This window comes from Rissa tridactyla, chromosome 1 (assembly GCF_028500815.1).
Source record: "Rissa tridactyla isolate bRisTri1 chromosome 1, bRisTri1.patW.cur.20221130, whole genome shotgun sequence".
NCBI lineage: Eukaryota > Metazoa > Chordata > Aves > Charadriiformes > Laridae > Rissa > Rissa tridactyla.
The window spans coordinates 134,236,412-134,248,622 of record NC_071466.1 but is presented as its reverse complement, the minus strand read 5'-3'; the positions used below and the strand labels follow the sequence as shown (position 1 = coordinate 134,248,622).

The following is a 12,211-nucleotide window of genomic DNA, read 5'->3' as shown; positions in this document are numbered from 1 at the left end:
TATAGGTATGTGGGGTGAGGGATTTATTACTCTGTTATGTCTTTGTGCTCTGGATATGAGCAACATTTTGTGACAGGAACTAAGCTGCCTAACTTCGGTAAGAAAACATGGTCTACTATTTCTTTGCTAAATAACAAAACACATTCACTCTTGGTTTTTTTGGGAAATTTTGTCGGTTAAAGATTTTGTAGGTTATACGTTCAGGGGGCAGTCAATTTCTGTGCTCGTTTCTTTTTATTTTTAAAACTTTAGGATAAGGAGGAGAGATTGAGGTGAAATAAGCCAAGAAATTTCAGAAAAATCTTGACTCAGAAAACTATCAGAGAAGTGCTAGAGCTGAGAAGTTTGTGTACATCATGCTCATTTTCAAGAGTGTTTTGCATGGGATGTTTGTGATGGGGCTGATGCTGAAGGGAGCTTCTGTCTAGCATAGCCAGAGTTTTCTACAGAATGGGGCAATAAACAGGTCTCAGCAGAAAACAGTACCTCAGCATCAGAGCAGATGATGTGTCAAAATGTGCTTGAAAATATCTCTTTAAGGGAACAGAACTTGAATTTTGGCAAAACAGGATGCGGTTTGACATATACTCAAAAAAACACATTTTGATAACGCATCAGCCCTTCTTACCACAACACCACACCAGCCTCTCAGGATGCGGCACAGGGTGCAGCTCTCTGTTCACCGTATTACAGTTGGACAGAAATAGTGACACATACGGGCTTTATGAAAGCTGGTGGGTTTTTTGGCTCATGTTATCACACAATCTTCTTGTTACTGAAGTCTGCAGATGGGTTTTGCATGCGCAGCTGCTGTTTCTGTTGTGCAACACACAAAAAATGAAAGACTTGTAGGTTTGGGGGAGCTGCTGACCTGCTTTTGCAAATTAAAAAAAAAAAACAAAAACAAAAAAACCCCAACATGTTTTTTCTAGGTATCTCAAAACAGCAAAACAAAATGATAAAAATCATATACTTGCAGAAAAATTTTGATGTGAGAGGACTCTGGGCTACCTGTTGCGACTTCATCACCATCCACATGGAAGAGCAGCAGTGGGTAATAGTCCGAGGGCCGTACCAGGCTAGGAAGTTTCCTAACGATGTCCTTAACCTGGACACCTTGCTGGAGCTTGTTCCCACTCGCTTCCACTGTGCCTCTCCAAAGGCCCCTCTGTTTAGGCAGCTGGAATCATGTAATTAGCCAACCTTTAGCCTTCTCCTCTTAAGTTGAACAAAATCAATTCCCTCAGCCTCTCCTATTATGTTTCTGCTCCAGACCCCCAATCATCTTAGTGACCCTCTGCTGGACTCTCTACTAATTGTTGATATCTCTGTTGTACTGGGGCTGGAGCGTGGTAGGAGTGTCTATGGGCAGTAGAGGTAGCATTTAAAATACAGCCTCAGAAGTGCTTCAACATGTTAACTGCATTCTTGCTAAAATGCAACCAAAACTGTAATTAGACCTCATTGCTGAAAGGGCTTGCTGCTTATTCATAGTCAATTGCTTTTCTGCAAAGCTGCTCCCCAGCCAGTCAGCTGATATTTAAAGGACTCAAATAAAGGTTCTTTCACCTTTTCTCCAGGGGATGTGTCTGTAATCCAATAACTTCCAATGAAGAAATGCTGCACAATAATCACAAATTGAAATTTTCCTTTGAAGATCAGTACGTTTATCCTGAATATGTGGTAATATATCCTTTGCCCTACAGCATTTACAATATAATTTGACATAATTCAGAATGGGATAAGAATAATCTCAGAATGTGGATGCTATGTTGAATGTTCCCATTCTACATCCTTTCTTTAAACCTTTCCAAAAGACTCTGACTGGACACATTATTATTCTTCTTTATTTCAGAACCAGCAAATTATACAGTGACTTTGACACATCACAAGACCCTGCTTAGTGCTTTCTTGCTCTAGGACAATTTAGGACAATTTGTTATATTATCATCATGGAATGTTTACACCAAAGAGTATCTCATGCTATCACTAATCCTTCTGCATCGATGACACTATCTGGGAGAATGATGTTGCTGGGAAGACACTGTTATGTCTTTTTGTATGAGACACAAGGCTTTTCACACCAAGCCTGAAATATTCCACCAGGAAGAGATTATATGATAAACAAAATTACATTCACATCCTGCTTGTTCATCCCTCTACGTTTTTGTTTTCAAGATAGGGATGCTTTCTGGATCAGTGTTAGTTTTAGGGCTTAGATCAAAGTCAGACAAAGATTTTGAATGAGAAACATCACAAAGTTGCCTGGGAGAAAAAAACCCTCAGAACTCACCCATAGAGAGAAGGAATAAACCAGATTAATATAAACTGTGTTGCTGCTTATTAAACTGTGAGAGAGGTATAAGCATCAGGCATAAAGAGATAGAAGTGACACACACATCATGTGTGTCACTATGTAGCCAGAAGTAAACTGGATAGTTAGAACAATTTCTGAATAAATGGAAATCTACATGTTATTTTACCTGAATGTGAATGCATTCTAAATTGCATACTACATTGTACTATCTCCCTTTCCTCTTTACACCTCCAAACAAATGAAACTTTTCAGGACTGTGTCTATGCACTTGCAGACCATGGTAATGGCTTCTCTTTGCAATTTTAATCCAAACTTTTGCATATTAGTTCTGTTATATCATCTTTTTTTTTCTCATTACTATTGACAATCTTAGTTCTACAGATTTCTTGTGATTATGGTAACCTTTCCAAGCACAGTGAAAAGCATTGTGCCTTTCACTGCTTGATAATATTCAAAGAGGAATGACAGTGCACTTATGAGACACTATCTCTATAGTATTTCAGACTTAGACATATGTATATTTCAAGTAACTGTTATGTGTCAGGTAACAAAAAGTCTTACGGACAAATAATCTGTGGCTGTGTAGATTGCAGTTTCCACTTCCTTTATTTAATGTCTGCATTTTGTTAACAATCTTTATTGACTGTTTTGAAGAGATAGAAAATAAATGGATTGTGGAACCAGAAAGCACCTCACTGCAAGCAGGCTGCCTTAGCCACTCTAGGAGAGGTCTCCTTTTCTGTCTGTCTATGTCTGCACTTTGTTAACAATCTTCATGGATTGTTTTGCTGAGATAGAGAGAGAGATTTCCCTGATCAGGAAAGAGGAGTTCAGCAATTCAGCTGCACTTCAAAGACCTGTTCTGAGTGGCCAACTTCTCGGCAGTACCCGGTTTGTGAAGAGGCTATTGGCCTACATACCCTTCTCCTGTGCTGAGAGCAGCTCCCCTCTGAGGGAAGGTGCTGGAAAGGAGAGAAGTTTATGTAAAGAGAGCGAGTGACTTTGAAGTGTTGTGTCCAAACTGCTGGCACAGAAATAGACAGCTGAATGGTTCATCTTCACAGACAAAATATCCAAATGGAAGTTTGTGAGGTTTAACCGGTTAGCTTTGTATCCCGTGGGAATGTCACCCTCTTGTTCCTGATTAGCACCAATGGAATAATAGATCAATTGCATCCCCTTCCCTGGCTGCTGCAGATACCAGAACATAGTAACGTGATTATCATTTTGACTGCATGTCAGAGTAGCTTTCTCATCTTCTTTCACCACAAGACTTGAGGTTTGGGTGATTTCAGCTCCTATAAGACAAAGCAGAACAAAAAAACACGGTAAAACAAGTAAGCTATGCTCTCCCAGCAGCAGAGCAGGTATCACGGCTCTACTGATGCCTTACGTGCTCCAAAGAAGTACATGGCCACACACCAAGCTGTCCACATCCTCATTTCTGCCTCAGCAGTCAGTGAGCATGCCCCTGGAAGGGACTTATATAGGTCCATTTCACACGGTTCTCTTACACCAATAGCAGAGATCCCTGTAACAGCTGAATCTATGCTGAAAACCAAGCTCCTTCCTGCAAGAAGAGTCAAGCAAACTCTTTGTTTGAAGTGTTTCTGTTGAAAACACAAAGATATTTTCCGATGGGCTCAGGTGGAAGTTTTTCTTATTCTCTCAGGCAGAGTATTGTCATACATGGCGACTGTCTTTTGATTTACCCTTGTGTGTTTTCTTTTGCCTTTTGATATTTTGTTTCCTGAATAAAATGGAAAATATTCAGTGTAACCAAGTAAAGCTCGGGGGTTTTTTTGTATTGGTGACTGTTGGATTTTTCTTTGTGGACAAAGAGCAAAGAGAATACGTATACTCAGACCTTAATTAGTTTGCTTGAGATATTTGAGATATTAGGCACTTTGTGCCAGATGTTCTATCTCTTGCCTTGATTTTCCTTTTTCCAATCTCCAGTAACTCAGTCCTCTGCATTTGCTACTTGGCCATGCTGTGTCTCTTACTTTCCCTCCTTTTTCTGGACTCTGCCTCTATTCCTGGGCCTCCCTCTCCCATTACCTTTCCACCTTCCTGAAAAATTAGAAGGTAATGCTATTCCAATGGTGCTTTTTAAACATTCATCTTCCACAGAATCATTTTACCATATTTTTCCTCAGAGAGTAACTCAAAGCCCAGTAGAATGTTGAGTTTCAGCAGGTGACTAAAAAGCACTTCAGATCACGGGAATGACAGAAAGTCAGGAGATAGAACTATTAGACTGTTGTAGACTTAATAAAATTGTAAGGTCAGCAGATTGAGGCAGGCTGCCGTTTGGGATACAGGTGAGGGAGAGGGAAGAAATGGATTTGTAGAAAGCACGAGAGAGGTCACTGGGGATTGGGGCCTGTGCCTAGGACACTGAGGTAGAGGGAAAGACCTAAGTCCAGTTTATCTATGGCAAATACCTCTACAGATTCTGGTCAGTTGCTGTTCTGGCTGAGGTTATAGGCCTGGATTCTTAAGTCAAATCTCCTATTCTTTTACTGTCGGTATGGGACGTTCTCAGCTTTCCCTTTTGCTCCTGGGCCTGAAAACTCCCTGGCAAGACAGCGTTTTTCCCTCCAGCATTGAATCTTTCATGCCTTCATGTGCCATCCTTGAAGTAACACGGTTAAAATTATCTCTGAGCACTCAATTAGCAGCACAAATGCTGCTAAAGCAAGCCTCACAGCTAGCCATAAGCACAACAAAGAGTGGCTCTGCTTACCGTTGGCTGAGGTCTGAAAACCAAAACCACTCCCTAGCCCAGAACCCAGCTTACTGCCTGCCTGCCTGCCTCTGACTGTTCCCTAAAGAGGATTTATCTTGTTCTGGAACGCCTGCTAGCGCTCTCAAGACCATGTCTAACCTGTTCCACTACAGAGTTAAACAGATCAAAGGTGCCATGTTGGCTTGGTCCATGGCCACAGCACGAGGTTTCTAAGCTTCCACATTTGTCTCAACAACAGTCTTGAATGTACCTGAAGGTGCGGCCTTTTCTCGAAGCTCATTTATTCTCTGAGACAGAGAATCCTTGGTCAAGGGTGCAAACTGTTGCAGGTACAGACCAAAATCTTTCAACCACCTCCACGCTCATCTTGTTGATTGTGGAACCAGAAAGCACCTCACTGCAAGCAGGCTGCCTTAGCCACTCTAGGAGAGGTCTCCTTTTCTGTCTGTCTATGTCTGCACTTTGTTAACAATCTTCATGGATTGTTTTGTTGAGATAGAGAGAGAGATTTCCCTGATCAGGAAAGAGGAGTTCAGCAATTCAGCTGCACTTCAAAGACCTGTTCTGAGTGGCCAACTTCTCGGCAGTACCCGGTTTGTGAAGAGGCTATTGGCCTACATACCCTTCTCCTGTGCTGAGAGCAGCTCCCCTCTGAGGGAAGGTGCTGGAAAGGAGAGAAGTTTATGTAAAGAGAGCGAGTGACTTTGAAGTGTTGTGTCCAAACTGCTGGCACAGAAATAGACAGCTGAATGGTTCATCTTCACAGACAAAATATCCAAATGGAAGTTTGTGAGGTTTAACCGGTTAGCTTTGTATCCCGTGGGAATGTCACCCTCTTGTTCCTGATTAGCACCAATGGAATAATAGATCAATTGCATCCCCTTCCCTGGCTGCTGCAGATACCAGTACATAGCATTGTGATTATTATTTTGACTGCATGTCAGAGTAGCTTTCTCATCTTCTTTCACCACAAGACTTGAGGTTTGGGTGATTTCAGCTCCTATAAGACAAAGCAGAACAAAAAAACACAGTAAAACAAGTAAGCTACGTTCTCCCAGCAGCAGAGCAGGTGTCACGGCTCTACTGATGCCTTACGTGCTCCAAAGAAGTACATGGCCACACACCAAGCTGTCCACATCCTCATTTCTGCCTCAGCAGTCAGTGAGCATGCCCCTGGAAGGGACTTATATAGGTCCATTTCACACGGTTCTCTTACACCAATAGCAGAGATCCCTGTAACAGCTGAATCTATGCTGAAAACCAAGCTCCTTCCTGCAAGAAGAGTCAAGCAAGAGTCAAGCAAACTCTTTGTTTGAAGTGTTTCTGTTGAAAACACAAAGATATTTTCCGATGGGCTCAGGTGGAAGTTTTTCTTATTCTCTCAGGCAGAGTATTGTCATACATGGCGATTGTCTTTTGATTCACCCTTGTGTGTTTTCTTTTGCCTTTTGATATTTTGTTTCCTAAATAAAACGGAAAATATTCAGTTTAACCAAGTAAAGGATGGGTTTTTTTGTATTGGTGACTGTTGGATTTTTCTTTGTGGACAAAGAGCCAATAGAGTACATATGCTCATATGCTTTATTCCTTCTCCACCTGTCAGAACCAGTAAGCATGATCTTATTTTTGGAAGAGCTTATCTGGGAGCCTGCTGTAGCCTTACCATGCACCAAAAATAAAGGAAACTTGGCTTGTTCCTGAAGCAAACATCTAAAAATGTCTTTTCCCTTAGTTGTCCCAGCAGTACCTGTATGAATTGTATACTCGACTTCCAGCATTCAGAGTGATACCACTGTGACACACTCTTTTAACCTATGGTAAGAAACTGATCATTGTCCTATCGTGGTATTTTGGATGCACAGTGGGAATCATCACAGCAGTCCTACTTGCCATCTATAGCTTTGAAATGAGGCCCCAGAGATGATTGCCAAAATCAAACAGATCTGTGGTGCTGAAACTATTCTTTCTTATTTAAGTGAAAGGATACCATCTGGTGGAATGAAGGGTGTTTACAGTGATCCTTAGGGGATGAATTTCCCACAGTTCTCTTTCGTTGCATTGGCAGAACTGCAGGGAAAGGGCACTGGAACTAATGCACCAGAGATACCTATCTCTGTCCTTAAACTGGTTACTGTGAAATGCTGAATTGAAAGTATTGACTCAGAAATACACAAGTTCTTTATTTGTAGGAGAAAGATCTCAGAGCTGATGTTGAGAATGGTATTTCACAAAGCCAATATAATGAAGCTGAGGGAAGAAACTAGTGTGTGAAGGAGCTGATGAGGTACTTCAATAAATATGCTGTAAAAGTTGTCCTAAGGTCCAGGTAAATGGGCTGGAAAGAGAAACCTCCTTTCACAGAGAACACATAGTTAGCGTTTTCCTCCAGGCTTACGTGGACTTGAGGCAGAGGAGTGGTCTACAGCAATAGGTAAGACATTCAAGGAAAATATCTAGATTCGAAACGACGTTGCTGGTGTTTCAAGCCAGGATCTGAATCCAGACAAACCAACTCTCTAGTGTACTGTGTTGCAGGGTTTCTTTTCAGGGAGAAAGCCTTTAGATGAGCCATCAGGAGACTGCCAACATGAGAACAGCCAATTTGTAAATATGTTCCATGAGAGGTCACTAGCGCTTTTTCTAACAACAAATGCAAAGCGGGATCTGCAGGGTAATGGTGCATCTCACCCAGTAACACAACAAAAAGTATCTTCTGGGCAAGCAGCTTGCAGCTCCTCCTAGTAACTGAATGTATTCTCTTACTGCAGAAAGACTCCAATGTTGCTGATACAGAGCTGTGCACTACAGATCACTCGAATCACGGAATCACGGAATCACGGAATCTTCAGAGTTGGAAGGGACCTCTAGAGATCATCTAGTCCAACTCCCCTGCTAGAGCAGGATTGCCTAAAGCACATCCCTCAGGGCTGCATCCAGGCGGGTCTTGAAAATCTCCAGAGAAGGGGACTCCACAACCTCCCTGGGCAGCCTATTCCAGTGCTCTGTCACCCTCACTGTAAAGAAGTTTTTCCGTGTATTTGAATGGAACTTCCTATGTTCTAGCTTGTGCCCATTGCCCCTTGTCCTGTCGCTGGGAACAGGACAGGAACAAAAATGCCTCACTCACTAATGCTCAACCAAGCTGCATTTCACCCTGGTTTTGCTTTAGAACTCAGCATCGCCTTCCTTTTGCACACCTCACGTGATTTTTTTTACAAAGGAGGTGTCCCTCCTAGTTTACTGGTCTGGATGTGTGATCGTGCTGCCCTCTGCTGCCCCTTTTTTTTTTCGCTGTCTGCAAAAAAGACAATGCTACTAACACTAGGTGAAAGAGCTTTAGATCATGTGACAGAGACACATCACTGAACAGATTTCTACTCCTAGATGCCTTGGTTTTTAAAGTGTTTAGTCTAGGATTCTTCACATCTTCCAGTTAGTTAGCACAAAAGGCCAAATTGGTGGCCTTCTATGATGGTGTTACAGTGTTAGTGGTTAAGGGAAGAGCAACTGACATCATCTACCTGGACTTACGCAAAACATTTGACGCTGTCCTGCACAGCACCCTTGTCTCTAAATAGAAGAGACATGGATTTAACTGATGGACGGCTTGGTGCATAAGGAACTGGCTGGGCGGTTGCACTCAAAGAGTTGTGGTCAATGACTCAATGTCCAAGTGGAAACCAGTGATGAGTGGTCTTCCTCAGGGCTTGATAGTGGGACCAGTCCTCTTAACATCTTTGTTGGCGACATGGATGTTGGGATTGAGTGCACCCTCAGTAAGTTTGTTGACACCACCAAACTGTGTTGAGGGGCTGACACACTGGAGGGAAGGGATGTCATCCAGGGGGACCTAGACAAGCTTTAGAGACAGCCCATGCAACCCTCATGAAGTTCAACAAGGTGAAGTGCAAGATCCTGCACATGGGTTGAGGGAATCCCAAGCACAAATACAGGCTGGGCAGAGAATGGATTGAGAGCAGCCTTGAGGAGAAGGACTTGGGGGTGTTGGTGGATCAGAAGCTCAACAAGAGACAGCAATGCGTGCCTGCAGCCCAGAAAGCCAACCACATGCTGGGCTGCAGCAAAAGAAGCATGGACAGCAGGTCAAGGGAGGTGATTCTCCCCCTCTACTCCTCTCTCGTGAGACCCGACCTGGAGTACTGCGTCCAGTTCTGGGGCCCCCACCCCCAACAGAAGAAGGACATAGACCTGTTGGAACGGATCCAGAGGAGGGCCATGAAGATGTTCAAGGGGTGGGAGCACTCCTCCTATGAGGACAGGCTGAGAGAGTTGGTGCTGTTCAGCCTGGAGAAGAGAAGGCTTTGGGGAGACCTTATAGAGGCCTTTCAGTACCTGAAGGGGGCCTACAAGAAAGCTGGAGAGGGACTGTTTACAAGGGCATGTAGCGATAGGATGAGGGGTAATGGCTTCAAACTGGAAGAGGGTAGATTTAGATTAGATATCAGGAAGAAATTTTTCACTATGAGGGCGGTGAGGCAGTGGAACAGGTTGCCCAGAGAAGTTGTTGAGGCTCCATTCCTGGAAGTGTTCAAAGCCAGGCTGGGTGGGGCTTTGAGCAAACTGGTCTAGTGGGAGTTATCCCTGCCCATATCCAACAATGCTGTAACCCCAACATAGAAGGCCACCAAATTTTCCAGCACAATTTGCCCTTAGTGAAGCCATGTTGGCTGTCACCAATCACCTCCATATTTTCCATGTGCCTTACCATGGTTTCCAGGAGGATCTGATCCATGATCTTGCTAGGCACAGAGGTGAGACTGACTGGCCTCTAGTTCCCCGGGTCTTCCTTTCTTCCCTTTTTGAAAATGGGGGCTATGTTTCCCCTTTAGCAGTCTGCAAGAACTTCACCAGACTGCCACAAGTTCTCAAATATGATGGATAATGGCTTGGCAACTTCATATGCCAGTTCCCTCAGGACCTGCGGATATATCTCTTTGGGTCCCATAGACTTGTGCACCTTCAAGTTCCTTAGATGGTCTTAAACTTGATCTTTTCCTACCACGAGTGGTTCCTTATTCTCCCAGTCCCTGCCTTTGCCTTCTACAACTTGGGTGGTGTGGACAGAGCTCCTAGCTGGTGAAGTCTGAGGCAAAAAAGTCATTGAGTACTTCAGCTTTGTCCAAGTCCCTTGTGACCAGGTCTCCCATTTCCTTTTGGAGAGGGCCAACATTTTCCGTAGCCTTCCTTTTGTCACTGACATACATATAGAAGCCTTTCTTGTTGCCCTTGATGCCCCTGGCCAGATTTAACTCTATCTGGGCTTTAGCTTGCCTAACCTGGTCCCTGTCTGCTCAGACAATTTCTCTGGATTCCTCCCAGGCTACCTATCCTTGCTTCCACCTTCTGTATGCTTCATTTTTCTGTTCTAGATTATCCAGGATCTCCTTGTTTATCCATCCTCCTGATGCTTTTGCCTCACATCCTCTTTGTTGGGATGCATGACTCCTGAGCTTGGAGGAGGTGATCTGTGAACATTAACCAGCTTTCTTGGGCCCCTCTTCCCTCCAGGGCTTTATCCCATGGAATCCTACCAAGCAGATCCCTCAAGAGGCCAAAGTCTGCTCTCCTGAAGTCCACGGTACTGAGCCTGCTGCACAATTTCCTCGCTGCCCTAAGGATCTTGAAGTCTACCATTTCATGATCAGTGCAGCCAAGGCTACCTTTGAGCTTGACATTCCCCACTTGCCCCTCCTTGTTGGTAAGGACAAAGTCCAGCATAGCTACTGTCCTCCTTGGATCCTCTACAACTTGGAGAAGGAAGTTGTCATCAATGCATGACAAGAACTTCCTGGACTGCTTGTGCCCTGCTTTGTTATCCCTCCAACAGATATCGGGGTTGTGGAAGTCCTCCATGAGAACCAGGGCCTGTGAACGTGATGCCGCTCCTATCTGTCTATAGAAGGCCTCATCCATTCCACCATCCTGGTCAGGTGGCCTGTAGCAGACCCCCACTGTAATGTCACCTGCCCCTGTGTTCCCTTTAATCCTGACCCATAGGCTCCCAGTCAGCTCCTCATCCACTTCCAGGCTGAGCTCCATGCACTCCAGCTTGACATTGACATAGAGGGTGACACCCCCTCCTTGTCTCCCCTGCCTGTCCTTCCTGAAGAGCCTGCATCCTTGCATTCCAACACTCAGTCCCAGGAGCCACCCAACCACATCTCCGTGATTCCAGTAAGATCATAGCCCTGCAGGTGTGCACACGTCTCTGACTCCTCCTGTTTTTCCCCCCTTATTCCTGTTTACATCTCTCCTTCTAGTAAATGGTACTTAAGTGAAGCATCCGCTGTAAGTCAGTGGAGGCTGATACCCCTAACTGCACGTTTTGGTGTGCTTTGGGATGCTTGGACGTTGATCAGCATGCTGTTCTGTTAGCTAACAGTACCACTTCTGTCCACCTAGTGGCAATGTTCAATTACAGAAATACAAAGTGAGGTCCTCTTCGGGGCGTTAGAGGCCCCTACACGCGGCTTTTGAAAGAATCACTCCTGAATTGCACGCTTCATGTGATTTTACACACATAGTGGACTAGAATTCCATTCTGTCTTGGAAGAACTAGGGAAATGCTAGACCCTCCACGTATTATCTTTGGCCTCCGAACTCCTGTATGCAGACTTCAGCACAAGGAAAATTCTATTACTCATTCTCAAACACCTCCGGTGGCTCTCTATTGTCTTGAGATCCAGTTCAAAAGCACACTCCCTTCTCCAAGTTCTTCTTCAATTATTTTTCCTATCTTTTTCACAGACATTAGTCCTCTCTGTTCACATCCTGGACTCTAATAGGACAAGAGGCTGGAGAGCAGCCCTGCAGAAAGAGATCTGGGGGTCTGGGTTGATGGCAAGTCGAATATGAGTCAACACTGTGCTCTCACAGCCAAAAGGGTCAACCATGTCCCGTGGTGCATCAAGCACAGCATAGCTAGCCAGTGGAGGGAGGTGACTGCCCCACTCTACACCGCACTGGTGCAGGCCGACCACAAGTACTGTGTGCAGTTGTGGGCACCTCAATATAAGGACATCAAACTGTTACAGTGTGTCTAGAGGAGGGTGACCAAGATGGTGAAAGGTATCAAGAGCAGGAGGTCACTTGGTTTGTTCCGCTTAGAGACAAGAAAGCTG

The 12,211-nt window shown here is 44.3% G+C and overlaps 2 gene segments (V, D, J or C); both read right to left on the bottom strand.

The window, feature by feature from the left end:
* Positions 1 to 3,149: 3,149 nt before the first annotated feature.
* On the bottom strand, positions 3,150 to 3,874 carry LOC128910770 (T cell receptor beta variable 6-1-like). The segment is given in 2 exon segments: positions 3,150 to 3,615; positions 3,711 to 3,874. Coding segments are annotated over 2 exon segments (489 nt in total).
* A 1,551-nt stretch (positions 3,875 to 5,425) lies between these two features.
* Positions 5,426 to 6,299, bottom strand: LOC128910763 (T cell receptor beta variable 6-1-like). The segment is given in 2 exon segments: positions 5,426 to 6,069; positions 6,165 to 6,299. Coding segments are annotated over 2 exon segments (489 nt in total).
* Between the last annotated feature and the right edge of the window lie 5,912 nt (positions 6,300 to 12,211).